We start from the raw sequence: 17,600 nt of genomic DNA, 5'->3' as shown, positions 1-17,600 counted from the left end.
TCTATTTGCCTGATGCCATGAGACTCGAAAATTGGAAGGACTGGAGTTTGACGCCGAGAAAACTTAGACTTAAGACAAACGTCTTGTACCACAAAATCTGAGACAGAATTATTTCTTGCGCTATACAGTAAAACCAAAAATAATGAAGGATAAAACCGACAGCATTCGTCTTTTAACTCACAGTGTCACCTTGGACAAATATGAAATCAGGGGTTGATTGCACATAATGTAGCCTTTGCTTCACACTAGTCGGTAATAAAAACGAGCTTTAATTGGTCGACCGATAATTTTATTTGCAAAGGGTGAATGAATCAAATCCATGCATCTTTCGGATCTCAGGGTGAGTCGTTCTTATTTACATTTTCTTTTCTTCACATTTGGAAAGTGGCCGTTGATGATGTTATTGCGCTGTAAATTAGTGTATTGTTTACCGGTTGATACTGTTGAGTGATCATTTTGATGACTTCCTGAGCCACGCATCCTCCTGTAAAATAATTAAATTCGAAAATTATTTTTGAGCAGACAGTGTAGCATATACCGAGACAACGAACACTGTATCTTGATCTGAAGATTATTTTCTATCGTGTCAATTATTCACCGGAATACGTGAACTTACCCATAAAAGCTGACACACTGTGTATCTCCGTGCCACCATACCGGCATATTTCATGTGCCAATTCATCGCTAAACGGATGCGTGACACCCCAATCGGACAACAGTTTATTTGCAATCGACTTAATCCGTGCAGTGTCTGCTTCTATGTGACATTCGCCTGGCACTCCACCATGTTCTGATTGAAATCGATCGAAGGCACGCAGAACCACATAATATTCCATGAGTGAGTTAGGCATTTCCAGTTCGGATGCAATGGAATGAGTGTTTTGCGTACACTTTTCATATTCGTCAGCAATTTTGGTGCCACGAATCAATGAAATGGTAGCCGCTTCCCGGCAGAACAGTTTGACATCACTCTCGGTAATGAGATCACTCGATAGGTTTAGTGTTTTCAGATGATTCTGAGCACGATGATAGACTGTAAAGTTGAAAAATTAAGAGAATAAGTAGGTTTGAAGTGTAAGCGGTGCGGTACTGCCATCTTACCTAATGAGGCATCATGGTTTGCTTGAGAACGATAAATGTTTTGAAGATTGATATAATGAGCAGTTTCAGCGGTCATATCAGGTAAGACGCCAGGAACAGGTAACCAGCCATCCCCGTCGGCGTTAAGGAAATCCTTGAGTGATCGCACAAGTATCCAAAACAATTTACTCTAGAAAAAGAGAGAAGTTCAACATGCAAATCCATGTTATCGCTATGATGGATGTACCTGTTTTGTTAGATTGTTGCAAGACTCATCATCCAATATTTTTTGTAAATTATCGGTTGGCCGTCCACCAGCAAAAGATGAATTAACGGCCACGACGGCTTCCTCATAATTCTCTTCATCCTTAGTCATTCCTGCAATTCCAAAATGAATCCAAACATCAGTCCAACTGAGCGGTTAGTTTTAAACTTTTAATAATTACCCGACTGGATAAGTTTTTTAAGCTCCAATTTCTCCTTATAAGTTTTCGGAATTTTCGTTTCATCGTTTCCACGCCACTTGAGCCAATATTTATACAGGACACAGAGCCATGGAACCTTGAAACTTATGTCCGACGATTCCAAGTGTTCCTTTAAACTGGGAAACGGGTGATGAAGTCTTAAATCTTTCTGTTTATTGTCAGGATGCGATTCCACTACACAGTGTTCCTTCACTTGCAGCCGTGCTGTTGAAATGAACCCCACTGATCGGCAAAATATGAATGGAACTTCTAATTCCCATAATTTTTCGGACAATGCAATGATTGTCGTTTCCTTGATGGACGATGCGACGACAACGCTAAATGCACGAAAGAAATCCGGATTGTTTTGAAGCAAATATTCGACTGATTCGTCAACATAATCGCCACGAACATCAGGATTCAATTCCTGTAATAATTGCATCGCAGCTTTAGCTCTTGATAGACCTAAGCTTGACTGATCCAAGAAAAAACTGAAAACATTTTGCGAGTTAAGAAAATGTAAAGACGGGAAAGTCAACACAAAATCATTGTTTACTTGCAACCGATATCTTCATCTGTAACAATGCCGGCATCTACGATAGTAAAACCGCCAACACCAGGAAGAACAATTCCCTTGAGCACTTCAGTTCCAAGTGCGTTTACATTAATCAAGCAGACTTGTGCACCTTCAAGGAGAGTTTGTCCTCGCTCACCCCACAATCTTCATAACAAAAACAATTAATTTACTGTACTTCAAAATTACCGTACAGTGAAATCGTAATTTACCTGATTTGACGGTCATATTTCTTGTTTTTATCCGACAATTCTGGTGACTTGGGTATTGCCGGCGAAGACATTTTCGATTATTTTATTTAAATTTCAATTCAGGTAAAAAACGCTTCAGTTTGTTTGGATTAAATCCTCCTAATAGAATGCAAAATCTCAAACAATACCGAATTGAGGTTATAATGTCGTATAGACATGACAGCCGCGAAAGCCGCCAACACCAGCTGATTGACACTTAGCTTAGCGCCAAATTTAAGTTTTTTTTTGTAAATAAAATTAAAAAAAAATCATTTTCTTTGAAATGGTAGACTTATAATGGCTTGCATCGTAATTTATCAAGTGAAATCAGCGAACTTATTATCTCTGAATATCTGCTATATATAATTTCAAATCAGTTACTGTGAAACCAATTGCTCATTACATTGAATTCATTTAGTCAAATTAGTTTTTATAAGAGATAAACTTGAGAATCTCAAGTTGAAATATGGGATGGTGGTCATAGACTGTTATGATCAGAGCAAGAGTTCCGAAGACCAGATAATTATAACTTGCCTTGCGGTATTTGTCAAAATATTACTTTCTCTTTCTAAAGTAATAGTTTCCACTTAAAAAGAGCACTCTGTTCAGCCTCCGTTTACATGACAGTTGTAAAATAGAACAAAGGAGCTGTCACGTAAACGGAGTAAAAAATTGAAATAAATAGACTGTTATGATCAGAGCGAGAAAACCGAAGACTAGTTATTATAACTTGCCTTGGGGTACTTGTCAAAGTATTTGCTTCTCTTTTAACGTGGTACGTTGAGAGCGAGAGGACAGAAGACCAGTTTATTTTAACTTGCCTCGGGGTACTTGTCAAAATATCTTCTTCTCTTTCATCATAACACTCTATTCAATTTCCACTCCGTTTGCGTGACAGTTCTTTTGTTCTATTTTACACATGTAGACGGAGGCAAACGGAGTGCTCTTTTTAAATGGAAACTATACTTAACACTACACATTTTTGACATATCCCCTCAAGGCAAGATCAAAGAACTGGGCCAAATTATATTTCATCATAACAGTCTGTTTACAGTTTATTCCGTTTAAAACATGTCTGAGGCACCAGATTTAATTTTTGGTTACCAATTATTACCACCATGTCGCCTCACGAAGAACTCCACAGTTTCAGTTTACCATCATAAAATTAAGGAGCACATTATATGAAAAGCGCACGGAGCTGTCGAAGCTGACAATGTGTACAAGTAAAACCAACTTGACCAAAATGAAAAATTCTATGTTTTTTGTTCCAAGTTATATCAAATTGCACTGATGTTTTGCCCCACTCTTTGATTGTTTTGCGTGTCAAAATTATTCGCCATTTATTTCTGGGTACTTAAATGTGCACATAATTTGTGTGGATCTACAGATTCGTGGATATTTTCTCAAGAAAAAACGAGTAAAATGTAAAAAATTGAAGTCAATCGAAAAGAAAAATAGAATTGTTTCATCAGTTGACAAGTGTTTGAACCTGTGATCGTACAGTGAACGCGAAAAGACGTATTATTATCGCATCCGAAAATGTCCTCTCGTGTGTTAAAGAAACTCCACGGCGAGCCGGAGTTGGACAAAAATGAGGAGGATATTCTGTCGGATATTGAAAGTGAAAAGGAGAAGAAACAAATTAACAATCGATATGATTTGGTAAATAAATGTAACAATTTGTGTTGTGTTTTCTACGTTCCATTGCGAAATTTGTTTTTGTTTTGTATTTTGGTTTGCATAATTTTTTTTTTATTTTGCTTAATGTACATTTCTGGCTACGCAAATATGTAAATATTATGTTAACGTAAATATAATATGCGGTCGAACAGAGAGCAACACGTATTAAAATATCGCCAATCCGAAATGGAAAATGCTACTTCAATTCAAACCGAAAATATCGATTTATAGCATATGCATATCCACTTCTTATCATATCACTAGAAAGCAAATGAAAGAGGCACTCCTGGTCGATCATTGAATCAAGCAATTCATAATCAAATTTTGCTTTCGTAGTGTTACTAACTTCTTACCTCATTTTCAATTTTGAAATTATCGTTGATCTTGAGATTAACTTCATTTTTGGTTTGAATGGTTTTTAGACAATTGCAGGAAAAAGATGGATAAATGGATCCCCGAAATAATAGAAAATATTTTCAAAACGTGAGATATTTGAAAGTAAAAAAATGAAAATTTACTTTAATGGAAATACAATCCAACCTCAGATCGATTATTTGATCTGCGAATAAAATTATTCTCTTGAATTATTTGAATACAATTATCCTGTTGTATTGACTGATACAAATCTCATCGGCAATTCATTTCTGGTTTATTAGCATAATAATAAATGGCGCGAATCACTTTTTCTGATCGATATACGTTCATTGCGTTGACCACATTTAGTCAGACCTAACACCAATAACATCTACAACATCAAATACATAAGACTTTGATTCTCGTCCTTCTCGTCCCAAAAATTCCGACATGCCTAACCTTCATAATCACTCCTAAAACTATGTGCTTTCAGCTAAACGATCAGTCATTATCAGAAAGTGAAGTCAAGGAAGACGATAATGAGACCGAGCATACGTCAACGGCAACCCCTCACCCCATCGAAGCGAAGAAGAAGAAAAAGAAACGTAAGAAGAAGAGTGGGAAACATGCCCCAAATCGTCGTAGCAGTGAGGATAATGCTGACGTAAGTCTTACTTTAAATGAAACCGGAACCGTTTGCGGTAAACAAACATTTTCCCTAAAAATCAGATCGACGAAATATCTCGGACGGTACGGGAAGTGGATAAGTTATTTGGGCAAACAACAATACTGCCAGTGAAGCCAGCAACTAAGGAAAAAGCAACAGTATTGCATTCTCTGCTAACAGTGCAACACAAAAACTTAAATCCGTCATACGAAATGAAACGAATGTTCGGTAGTAAAGTCGTGCAAGCGGAACAGTAAGAATGCTCAGAAGTATTTACTGCGGTGGAATTAATTTAATGTTTGCTTGCAGAAACAAAAGACGCAATGCACGCGGTCCGCGTCCACTTAAGTCGACTTGGCTGGTGTCGCCAAAAGACAATTGGCCACCGCTGTCGAAATTAGGTCTGTCTATGAGCATCGACACGAATCCATTGAATGACAATTCATTGACTTGGTTCAAGTTCGAACATAATGTCGCCTATCGAACATTGCAACACAAGTTTTTAAAGGCTGTGGAGAGCATGGACTCGGAGAATATTATTCAAATCGTTCAACAGCAACCTTACCATATCGACTCGTTGATTCAGTTGAGTGAATTATGTACGTACAGCTTAAGCACTGCATGACACACCTTGGTCCAACTTTGTTTTTCTTTCGTGCTTGCAGGTAAAATGTCTGAAGATCATGCCATGGCATCAGGGTTAATTGAACATGCAATTTTGGCCTATGAGTTGAGCTTCAATTCAATGTTTAATCTAACAACAGCCGAATGTCGATTAGATTACAGGCGCCAAGAAAACAGGGGATTTTTCATTGTGCTGTTCAAACACACACAATATTTGGAATCACGCGCTTGGTATAGTTTTTTCTACTTTCCACTCAGAGACAACCCTTCAAATGCATTTCCTAATTCAGTGTCAGAACAGCGTTGGAGGTCGGAAAGTTAATATTATCATTTGATCCGTTGTCTGATCCACTGGCAATGATACTGGTATTGGACTATTATGCTCTGCGGGCCAAACAATATCCTTGGTTGATTCAACTTTATCAAGAATGGGAAAACCCCAAAAAATTGGCTCAATTACCAAATATGGCTTACTCGTACGCACTAAGCTTGTTTTACGAATCAAAGGGTAAGTTTGTACAACATGGATGACCGGGACTATTTTGTAATGTATCAATGCGTAGATGATACTTCGCTCGCCGACACTGCTATTCAGTATGCTCTGATGATGTTTCCTGGTGTACTAAAACCGTTGCTAGACGAACTATCCGTACAAGTCGATTCTCGAGTCAGCACTCACGCTTACTTTAATGCAAATGCCTACAACAGGTACGTCGTGTGACACTACGAGACGGACTTTTATCTTCAAATTTATTCCTTTCTCTTTCCAGTCAATCACCGGCTTTGCAACAGTTAACATCACTGTATGTCTGCCGATCGAAAAGTATTTGGCGTGACGCAGCTATTTTGCCATGGTTGGAACGTAATGTAAATACCGTGCTCGATAGAGTGGATGCGAAAGATAGTATTGTCGCTGAATATACTCAAAAGCGTAGTCAAAGGTACAACAAAACTCCGCCGAAGGAAATCTTACGTCACATCATCCTGTCGGATTTCAAAGAAAAAGTTCCACTTGCCCCGTTTATCAACAAAGACACCGAACCCATTTTGATGTATGATCCCCTACCTCCAGTCGACACAATCAATATTTACACAAAGTGAGTTGCTGCAGATCCATTGCTAAATGTTAAATACGTTAATGTTGTGTTCACTTCCACAGACCAAATATGCCATCACGGGTACTTCAGAACCGATCTCCATTTTCTATGTTCTTTCAGTCTTTGTTGCCCAATTTCAACATACAAGAGTTTGCTGCACCTGTTGCAATGAACGACGAAGGAGCTAATCAAGTGCGGGAAAATAATGCAGTAGATGCTCTCGATGGAGAAGGTGAGAAAACTTTTTTTTAGAAATGTTTGGCTGATGAGTGTAACGATAATGTTGTGAGAAGACGATGTATCTTGTTGATCTGCTGTTGTGAATTTATTTTGAGGCTTCATTAGGGAACTACAGTTTCGCCTGTTCGGTAAACCCTTTATTGAAGCTTTGCTTAATGAGGCTTAATGCAAACTTTCCTTTCGGTCTGTCTATGGACTAAAACAAAACTTTGAATTGGATGTATTTCTCGTCACTAATTGTGAAGCTACAGTTAGACTTCTCTCTATTTCTATCTCATTTATTTGACAGCCGCCGGAGGAGCGTCGAATCAACAGACATACATGGACTTTCGAGCTTCAGTGAATTCAATTGTTGATGCAATGCGAAATTTCATATCCGATATTCGTGTACCCGAACGACCAAATGATGCTGACGTCGATGAAAATGAAAGTTCCGACGATGAGCCAAATGATTATTTGACATAAACAGTTTTCATTTTTGGATGGGCATAGCGGGGAGAAATGGAAATGATGGCATGAGGAATGAAGAGGCAAAGATGAACGCCGTTTCTGCGTATGGATGATGTTCTTTATTAAATGAAATCAATTAATTTTATTACAAATTCCAAAAAAAATGAAAAAAAAATGTTTATTGATATTTGTCTAATTGTTAAAAACAAAACAAAAAAAAATTAAAAAAAGAAGAAAATACAAAAACGAATTCCGATTCGGCTTAAAAACAGAACAAAGAAATTGATTTTTCATGTTATCAATGTCGAAGCCAAACTTCGTCACACCGATAACGAATTGCGAAATCAAAATTTTTGTTTTTGTCTTCAATCGATTAACGATAAAATTCCGGTTACAAAAAAAAACGAAACTCTTTTCAATCACAAAATAAATTTATTGTTCATTGCAAATAAATAAAAAAGTCAATTGAAAAAGTGTGAAACATTTTCAATTGCAATTAAATGAAATTTGCGTTTATATTTCAATAGAAAATTTTAATTTATCGAATAAAAATCGGATAGGGAGAACATTACGGCGCTAAAAAAAATCGTTTTACAAAGAAAAAGTAAAGAAATGAAAATAACATCTGAGAGGTCCGATAATTCACCTTTTTTGTTTAGTTAAGTAGGAATGTTTGTGTGGAACTTTGCCAAAATTATGTCATAGCTCCGAATACTTGATTGTAACGGCATATTCCGGGACCGAATTCCTCGTATGCAGCTTTCGTGTGACACACTTGATAGAACTCCGGCTGTATGGAAAGAAAATTCGGTGAATTTGATGCATTTAACGAATTTCTGTGACTGATCAAAACAAATGGAACGGAAATAAAACTAACACACTTTTCTTGACATCAGGGCCCATTTTTGTGAATTTTTTTTTAGCTCTAAAAAAGTTCCAAAAGAAATTCCAATTTTTTCGAAATTTTCATAATTTTATAGAATTCTCAAAAATAGGCCCTGCTAGACACTGTAGTTGGCATTAATAATGGGCAGGAAGAAAACTTTTTTTTTTACACACAATCACAATGTAACCGCCATATATCAAACCAACATTTGATGAATCCAACTTATCTTAAAAGTGAACCGAAGATTTGACTACGACAACCAGTTAACTGTTTATATATCATCGAACTAGAGTACACCTATAAAATGAGTTCATCAAAAATAGTATACAATTCTTACCTGTGATGCCAACATACTTCCGCCAAACCATACAGCATACCGTTGCATATGATGTGAAATGACTTGAATGTCAATTGGCTTGGGCTGCAAAATAAAAATTGTAAAAAAATCTGAAATCGATCCTTCCTCGACTGAATGCTATTCAACCAACCTTAATCCGGCCTTCGCTCAAATTCTCACTGATCTTCAGTCTTGCATCAACTGATCGTTTGATATCACGTTGTAAACGACGTCCTGCAAATTAAACTCAGTTGCAAAACAAACTCTACTTTTTGACACACCACAAAGTACTCACCGAAATCTTTGAACATCGTAGAACCGCCACTTAGTACAATATTGTTGTATAGCGGACGTCTCACATCGATGGGACAATTCTGTATGACATTGTCAACGATTTCGCTGATTGGTGTTGTAAAATCGGGATTACTGAATTCGGGATGGAAGAATATTTCCGGTCCCAAGAATCGCTCGTAGCCAACGTCCACTTTGAAGGGTTGCTTCGTCACAGCATTGATACCTTCATATTGACGCATACATTTTGCAAAGTCCGAATCAAATTTAGCGAATTCTTTTGCTATGTCCGGGCAAATGTAACTGTAGCGTTCTTTGATCGCTTTGGCTGTTTCCAAGCTTTGTTCCGGTGGAATACCAACCTCTCGTTCTCTCAATAAACTCTGAATGAATGACGTAATGTTACGACCAGCAATTGGTATGTGTTTAATGCACGACCCGATAACATAGCCCTCAGCAACAGGAATAACATGAGTAACACCGTCGCCACTGTCCACAACAATTCCAGTTAAGGTTCTTCCCTCTACCGATTTTGTGGTCCAACTTGCAGCTAAAGCCAACACAGCTTGAACAGCAATGTACAATCCAGGAACATTGAATGTTTCAAACATAATCTCCGCTGTGTATTCACGATTTTCCGGTGTGTTTAGCGGCGGTTCCGTCAATAGGAAATGATGATCTTCCGGCTCGGCCCGGAGATATTTGAAAATGCATTGTTCCAGAAAACGTTCCATTAAATCCCAATCCTCGACCAAACCATGACGAACCGGATACTTTACCGAATAGCCGGATGCATCGAATGCTTCATCACCAATAAAAAAGTCCAAATCCTCGACTCCCTTTGTCATACGACGCGTACTCTGATCTCCAACTTTGGCTGATTCTTTGATGGCAATAGCCGATGGTATGATGAATTGGGGCTCCCGATTGCCGGCGAATCCAAGTTTTGTGTACCTAAATTTGTCATCATTCGTTTACTTGAAGGGGGTCAACGATTTATGATTGATTAATTACCCGGTACCAACATCGATAACGCAAGCAGGCAATGGTCCGGACATTGTGGAATATTTCTAGATTCGTTTTTCAATTAGATTTACGGTTTTAAATGCGAATTTGATTGGGTTTTTTGATGAAAAAACCACACCTACGAATCGAATGTGTCACTTCACTTTATCATGAATTCTCCCTGAGTGTTCAAAATGAAGAAAATGAACAGAGTGAATCTGCGGCCGAAAATTAATCCATTTCAGTGAGCCAGGTCCGTTGTAAGGTAATAGTTGTAAGATTTCGCGTTGACATTTCTGTATCAATAAAGAAAATGTGTCTTTTTCAATCAAATAATGGACAAGGTGCAGTCATATGGATTCAAAATTAACTTTTTTTTCGAAGACCGTTGAGAATTATTACGATACGAGCAGAGTTATCAGAATTTCAGACCGTGTTAATGTATAGTTAGATGGTCTGCCAAATGTATAAGTGCTACGCTATTTCCAGACAATTTTAGCCATCTGAAGGGTACATAAAAATGTTGCAAAGAAAGAGTGGTGATAATAAAAATGAAAAACACTTACTGAATACATCCCTGGAATGAACTCTTTTCATTTTTTCTATTCATTTGATTTTGACAGCCGATGACTTTTTACATTTGACGTTTCAGTGTTGTGTGTGTTTTGTAGTTTTTTTTTGGCTCGAGTTTGTACTTTTTTCAATCAAAATTCGTTTTTAGAATGGGTTTGCTGAGGTAATTTTAATGGAAAACAAAATAAAATACGAGCAAACAGCGATACGAATCAACGATTCAAATGTTCCTAATTAATTGCCCGTTTGTTGTTTGTCAATTATTTTTTGGTCTGACATACATTGCATAATCAACGGTGTATTTCGCGAGTTTTCTTTAAAACCGTTCTAAGATCCATTTAAGAAAATTGATGGAAAGGATAATATACTTCTGTCAAAACGTGTTTCGAGATTGATTGTCAAAGCTTTTTTTTTTTAGTCAAACAAAGAACAATAGACTTTTATCGGCCCATTTAGAATCAGGCTGAGTCAATTTACACCTTTAGTTATACTTCCTTTAGTTAAAAGTGTACTATACCTATCTTTCGTGAGTGTGGCGCAAGTAATGATGTACACTGCTATGTCAAGGTCGCACTTCATGACAACGTTCCCAATATAGCTGCTGCGGGTCCATTCTTTAAATTCATAAGCAGCTCATCGTTTGAACTTAACGCTAATGACACCGGCATTTACTTAATTTAAGAATTTAGATTACAAGGAACAATTGCTAATTTCTGTTCATTATTTTAGCTTTGCAGTGAAAGGTGGTATTTTGTACAGCGCAATTTACGGCACCCGTCATTACAATGTTTGGGCCGATTCTGAAAAGACTACGGCTCTGTACAACGAATTGAGTCAAAAAGCGAGTCCTCATCTTAAGACCGTGAGAGCTAAAATTCCGTTAGAGGTAAAAAGCGATTTTTAATTTTCATCTGAGCTTTTTGTGGTAAATTTGATAAAATTTTAGATACCACCACTACCATCATCTGGTGAATTGTGCTATATTTACACACACTATCATAATAAAGCCGTGAAAAATACAATATATTTCATCCATCGCTTACCGTGCTACTTGGGGCAATGGGCTAAGAAAGCTAAAGACGGAATAGATAAGGCTTTGGAAGCTCCGCCACCAAAATAATTAATTTTATGAATTCCAATCGAAAAAGGTGTAATTAAATGACTTGGAGCTAAAGAAAAACGCTGGTTTTTACTCATGGTCTTTTGGTTACTTGGTAAAACATCTTGAGGTATTGGTTGATCTTGGTGAAAACTTGAAAATTGTTTAAAACATCTTCTAAGATTCAGAATTGTTTTTCTATCGACAATTGGTTTTTTTTTGTCGACAATGAAGTGTTCTTCAGGACTTAGGAGCAGAGGCACAAAATGAATGTTTAACTCAGATCAGGTCCATAGGACTTTATTAAACTTTTAAATTACATCGAGGTTCTCAAGCTATTTGTGTGACCAAATACAACTTCAAATAAAAAAAAATTGAATAGAAATTTCAATGATATGCATACGAGACCAATTACCCACTCAGAAGCCTCACAAACGATGTGACTTCGATTTCTTAGATGATCGTTTTGGTCGTTTTGGTCTTTCCGTAAAAAAAACCATGTTCTCCAATGGATTCGGCTTGGTATGTCGAATTCGATAGTCCACAAGTGGAATGGAGCAGGATTTGAGTTCCGGGCCGCAGTAAGAAATTGAAGATTGATGAAGACGTCGGATCGTTTTTACGTCAGATACATGACTGTCAGTTGTTTTCGGGCGAACATGAAACAGCAGCGAGTTACTAGAATCTTGAAAAACCTCGTAAGATTCGTGTGAGCATTGATCGTAGTCTGACCACAACGGGAATAACTGTTGCCAATGGTTGAATGTGTCTATTGACAACGTCTCTGGCAGACCATCCATCGATTGATCTCTTTTGGAAATTTCTTCTTCATTGTCGGTAATGTCAGCACTGCTGTCATCACTTCTGTTTGTTATTCCGAATCCACTGGTATTTGCGGCTAGATACATTCTCTGTCGCAAGATTCTTGATTTCGTGTTCTCAGAGGTCCATTCTGATCGTTCCACCAAAAATTTCTTTTCGTCAAATTGATGTGGTTTCCGATAGTCGTTCAGTAAAATGGAGCAGGGCTTCAGTTGCGGACCATAGTAAACAATCGACGATTGATGACGAAGTCTGGTCACATTTTGGTCGGAAGTCATAAAGTTGATATGAAATACCATCGCATTATTAGCATCTTGTACAACACAGTAATCGGATTCGTTTGTGCGATGATCGAATGTCGTCACCTTATTGTCATCTTTTCGGTGCGTGAAGTCAAATTTACTGGTATTGACGGCCAGATAAATTTTTTGGTTCACTTCAAGCGACACATCTTGTTTCTTTGATTGGGTACAACTTTTGATGGTTTCCTCCTCCTTAATATCATCGTTACAAGAAAGAAAATTTCGCGTTGCATCAACAAAACCGATCTGATCTTTATTTTCAATGATTGCAAGCTCCGGATCTTCTGTCTTAATCAGCGCCATTCTGTTCGGTATCACAATTTAGGTTGTTTCAAAATAAATTTCGTACAACCGATTGCACAATAGACCGAGTACAATTTCTTAGCCAATATAAGAAATTTTGCGATTTTGTACTTAGCTTAAAAGGATTTACTTTGTGTTCAATTTTTACGCTTCTCACTCGCTGTTATTACTATAACGGTATACTCGGTATAGTTGAAACCGATGTAAAGCGTGTTGAAACATGGAACTGTCATCTATTTACGTGATAATGAGCCTTTATGACCCTATAAATGTACTTTAGTCCGTTTCGATAACTTTAATTTTCTGATAACGTGATAATTTAAATGGATGAAGCGGGAACAGTATTTTATGCTACAAGAACTGTAAAGGGCATTTTATTTTCGAGAATTTGCCATTACCCCCATACAGTTCTTGTAGCATAAATGGTTTTATATATATATATATTGAGCGCTTAAACACGCATTTTACGAAAAAAACATATCACATTTCAATCATACAAATCTAATGCTCAGACTTATGTACTTTTACAGTTATACAATAGTACATTGCTGTTTGCTATGACATTTTTTGTTGAGGGGTGTGGGGAGGTTGTATTTCGAGCCGAAGGCGAGGAATGCATCCCACACGCCGGTGAGTTCAGTAAATCGTCGATACTCATGTCGTCGAAATTTCAAGACAATGCAATATATTAATTTATATATTTCTCGCTCAATAAAGTCCTTTTACTTCACCGAAAATCTCCACAAGAAGAAGGTTTAGCAATTCACAAAGAAAGAGAGCCAGAATATGACACAGTCCACTTGATTTCATTTTTACCATCGAAAAATTCATTTATTCAACAAATTGCGAAATGGGGATGTTTTTGTCACTATCAAACGAGCGAAGCGATCAAATGTAGTTAGTTTTCGTCACTAGTGATAAAATGTTGTTATTTTTCGTCACTTGTGACGAATAGTAAAGCCACCAGTGAACCAGTTAAAAAAAACCATTTATACGTCACTCTGGCCAACAGTATGAAAAAGTGTCATTTTCAGATCTACAGGCTAAAAAATTATAATTTTCTGGCTAAACGAATAACTATTATGATACAAGGAGTTTGATATTTCCTACTTCACTGACAAACAGTTCTACAATTTTTGATATGTTGCCCTCTCTAATCATTTATAAAACTCGAAATAGGCTGCCTAATAGGTCTGATATTAATTTGTCTCTATTCATTTAGGTATCTCCTGGCTCCCAACCAGACATGACGATTTTCAATGAATTGAGTAAGTAAAAGTATTGTGCGTCAAGAAGTAGTAATTTACCAGTTCCATTTTATCAAGTTTTTACGATCGCCGATTTGTGTCACTGGCGAAATTGTGTAAATCGTGTAAATTCAGGTCTTTGGTAATTTTCATAACCAATGCCTTGCACATAACTACGTGCATATTTTTTCGTCAGATTATTTTCCAAGTCAAACATGAGCTCCTCGGTTATTGAAGTTACTTCTCACAATTAATCTCAACAATACCAACAGAAAACAAACTAATCTTCACATAACTACGCTATACGGGATCACTGTACCAATTGTAATACGGTACATCTTTTGCATATGTTCATTCGATGGTCTAAATTTCTTGTGTTCTTCGGAATTATAACTAAAGAGGTTGATAATTTTAACTTTAGGGATATTTCGTGTCACTATGTGAGTCTACAATGACTTACTGCGAATCGGTACCCGATAACAAAACCTAATTATTAATCAAAATGTCTAGAATTATTATGTCAACCATGTGACGAAATCCACACAACGGGATAAACCAACTCAACCAGCGACCCAAGCCAATGGTCATCACGATGACATGCAACCAGCTGGAACGTCAAGATCGTCGACATCGACTAGTTTGGCTAATGGAAATAACGAATCGATTAGTAGAAGACATTCGACAGAAGTGCTGTTGAATTTGATGAAAGATAATTGCAGCCCCAGTCGGTTTAAGGAAGTAGGGAGCTGCGTTAGAAATAGAACTGGAGAGGGTGTTGTAACTACAAATCGTTTTTTTGGTAAAATAAAGACCGATTTTTGAATTTGAATTTTAATTTTAATTAGCGACAAATTATCGGAACAACATCCTTGTTAACGTAGATCATCGGCCGTTCGACCTTCCAATTCCAACATTTTTTCGGCGTTGAGAATTGACTGTAAATCGTCATTTTCGTCGTCCTCCTTCATCTTCGGTTGGTTGTCGACAGACTTTTTAAGTGTCTTTATGACTTTGTTAGCCAGCAAGAGCTGGTATTTCAAGGATCGTTTGGTAGTGTGCCGCTCGTCCGGCCGATTTGAATGAGATTGTCCAGATGCATTTCTGTTTTGCTTGTCCGACCGATTCTGTGATACTGATGGGAATACAATTGACTTTGGTATTGCTCGTCCGGCCGATTTGAATGAGATTGTTCAGATTCATTTCTGTTTTGCTTGTCCGACCGATTCAGTGATACTGACTGTGAATGCAATTGACTTTGGTATTGCTCGTCCGGCCGATTTGAATGAGATTGTCCAGATGCATTTCTGTTTTGCTTGTCCGACCGATTCTGTGATACTGACTGTGAATGCAATTGACTTTGGTATTGCTCGTCCGGCCGATTTGAATGAGATTGTCCAGATGCATTTCTGTTTTGCTTGTCCGACCGATTCTGTGATACTGACTGTGAATGCAATTGACTTTGGTATTGCTCGTCCGGCCGATTTGGATGAGATTGTTATTTACTCGGATTCACCTCGAACCATTTACCATTTAATGCTTGAAACATAAAAAGTACGGTTTTCGACGCATGTAGTATATAAACGATCATTTTCAGCCTGTATGACGGTTACCACTTTTTTACATTATTTTAATGTTAAATTGATCTAGTACAATAATTTGTAAAAGCTGATACCGAAGCGGCGGCTCAGAACTCGATTTTCTCATAACCGATTATTGTGAATTTTGAGCCGTATGGGATTTGTGAATTTAATGAAATTGTAGTGCAGCAGCCGGCTGTAATTTACTCTTCAGTTTGACTCTGCGGATCATAAATCTACAAAATGAAATTAGTCAACTGTGTGCCGGAAACAGATTTTTATGAGGTCAGTTTTAGTGTCGTGTTGCTCAAATTTTTTTCTATCGATTTCAAGAAAAGTTTTATCGGCTGCGTTTATAAACATAACCCTAATTTTTATATTAGCAACGAGGCCACCCATTAAATTTTACTAGACCATGGCAATGATAAATCGAAATGTGAACAGAAAGTCATTTCGCACAGCAATGATGATGGAATCACTCTGCCGATAGAAAATGACAAGGTATGATGTTCACAGTTTAATTGAATTTCTATAATTTATGCTGTTGACAAAAGGACATGATGAGAAAATTTAGTGAGTATATGCATTGGCCCTGCACACTAGTCGCTTGTATTTTTCGATTACATGCTGATTACGTTGCACGCCAATGAAGCTACCTCGCGACATATACTATGATAAATCATCACACATTTCTGAAGTCTTTTTTGTATAAATAAGGGTCCTCCCTTACCTACCACGCGAAATTATTTTCAGTAATGTTTTTTCTTTCTACATTTCCTTCAGCGTATGCTATGCAGGGTGGTTGGAACTGATCCTACAAAATGAAAGTTAATAATCATCCAGGGTCACCACTCCTCCCCTTGGTAACATATTGAAATCGCAGACAATCGAGTGGTAGCAATTCGTGTGTTCGACCGAACTGGCCTTACGGTTCAGTTTTGTTATCTAGGACATAGTCACACTAGGAACGTGAAGTAAGTTTTATCTCTATTTTCGGTAAATTGAAAAAAATTGGATTGGCAAGACAAAGTGCCTGTGTAATAATGTCTACTTGCACAGTCTCAGTTCTTGCAACATCAATTGGGAAATATTCGTTTTTATCGAAGTTAATTGAAAATAAATTAACTTTGTGAGAATTTTCTCGACACTTCAAACAGTTAATGCTTAGCATCCCTTCAGCGGATTCAACTTTTCACATTTATCAGCTGATCACTATTTTTCAGAAAGATTCATTTGCTAATCAAGTATTTCATATCTTTGTACAGATTTAAAACGGTGAAGGCATTCGTTGCTGGAGCGGCACACTTGAATGGAAATTGAAATGAAACATTGATGGGCGATTGTGATTAACAAAACAAGCAAATTAATGTAAAGAGAATTTCCTATTAAAAAGAATAAAAAATGAATTCAAAAGGCCAGAGTTCTTGTTTGAGCTTAGTTATAAAAGAATGGATCCCCCCATCCATTGGGTAAGCACTACAATATTTTAAACGATGGGTCTTATATCTTATAAAGTCTTAGAATGGAAAAAGCTATTGGGAGAACTGGTACAAAATATAAAATTTGTCGGTGTGGGACAGTTAGATGTTTCCTCTTAACCATTCTCTTCACTCTCAAGAATCGCGATACTACACTACTGTTAGCTACCCTTCATTGGTTTGGGCTTCTAATTCCCAACTGACTGTAAATGGTTACTAA

The 17,600-nt window shown here is 37.2% G+C and overlaps 4 protein-coding genes and 1 long non-coding RNA gene across 5 annotated transcripts; 3 read left to right on the top strand and 2 right to left on the bottom strand.

Annotated features, from left to right (window-relative positions):
- Positions 1-267: 267 nt before the first annotated feature.
- On the bottom strand, positions 268-2,531 carry LOC119073507 (nedd8-activating enzyme E1 regulatory subunit). Its single transcript, XM_037179023.1, has 7 exons — positions 2,331-2,531; positions 2,101-2,265; positions 1,527-2,035; positions 1,328-1,458; positions 1,102-1,270; positions 617-1,033; positions 268-484 (listed from the first exon to the last, which is right to left on the bottom strand). Exons 1-7 carry the CDS (start codon positions 2,399-2,401, stop codon positions 372-374), a joined length of 1,575 nt encoding a protein of 524 aa, XP_037034918.1. The 5' UTR covers positions 2,402-2,531; the 3' UTR covers positions 268-371.
- Positions 2,532-3,632: 1,101 nt separating this feature from the next.
- LOC119073482 (transcription factor 25) lies at positions 3,633-7,864 on the top strand. Its single transcript, XM_037178987.1, has 11 exons — positions 3,633-3,772; positions 3,829-4,010; positions 4,876-5,046; positions 5,112-5,302; positions 5,359-5,648; positions 5,715-5,904; positions 5,964-6,181; positions 6,237-6,381; positions 6,444-6,770; positions 6,833-7,002; positions 7,300-7,864. Exons 2-11 carry the CDS (start codon positions 3,888-3,890, stop codon positions 7,473-7,475), a joined length of 2,001 nt encoding a protein of 666 aa, XP_037034882.1. The 5' UTR covers positions 3,633-3,772; positions 3,829-3,887; the 3' UTR covers positions 7,476-7,864.
- Positions 7,678-10,182, bottom strand: LOC119073549 (actin-related protein 3). Its single transcript, XM_037179102.1, has 5 exons — positions 9,989-10,182; positions 8,979-9,928; positions 8,835-8,917; positions 8,684-8,767; positions 7,678-8,250 (listed from the first exon to the last, which is right to left on the bottom strand). The coding sequence occupies exons 1-5, from the start codon at positions 10,030-10,032 to the stop codon at positions 8,155-8,157; spliced, it is 1,257 nt and encodes a 418-aa protein (XP_037034997.1). The 5' UTR covers positions 10,033-10,182; the 3' UTR covers positions 7,678-8,154.
- Positions 10,183-10,639: 457 nt separating this feature from the next.
- Positions 10,640-11,732, top strand: LOC119073419 (MICOS complex subunit MIC13 homolog QIL1-like). Its single transcript, XM_037178864.1, has 3 exons — positions 10,640-10,715; positions 11,282-11,438; positions 11,499-11,732. The coding sequence occupies exons 1-3, from the start codon at positions 10,702-10,704 to the stop codon at positions 11,670-11,672; spliced, it is 345 nt and encodes a 114-aa protein (XP_037034759.1). The 5' UTR covers positions 10,640-10,701; the 3' UTR covers positions 11,673-11,732.
- A 4,321-nt stretch (positions 11,733-16,053) lies between these two features.
- LOC119073418 lies at positions 16,054-17,310 on the top strand. Its single transcript, XR_005087041.1, has 4 exons — positions 16,054-16,187; positions 16,286-16,403; positions 16,686-16,876; positions 17,168-17,310. It is a non-coding gene; the product is annotated as an uncharacterized LOC119073418 (long non-coding RNA).
- Positions 17,311-17,600: the final 290 nt, after the last annotated feature.

Source organism: Bradysia coprophila, unplaced genomic scaffold, assembly GCF_014529535.1.
Source record: "Bradysia coprophila strain Holo2 unplaced genomic scaffold, BU_Bcop_v1 contig_138, whole genome shotgun sequence".
NCBI lineage: Eukaryota > Metazoa > Arthropoda > Insecta > Diptera > Sciaridae > Bradysia > Bradysia coprophila.
The sequence above is the reverse complement of the archived record's forward strand: the minus strand, read 5'-3'. Positions and strand labels throughout refer to the sequence as shown.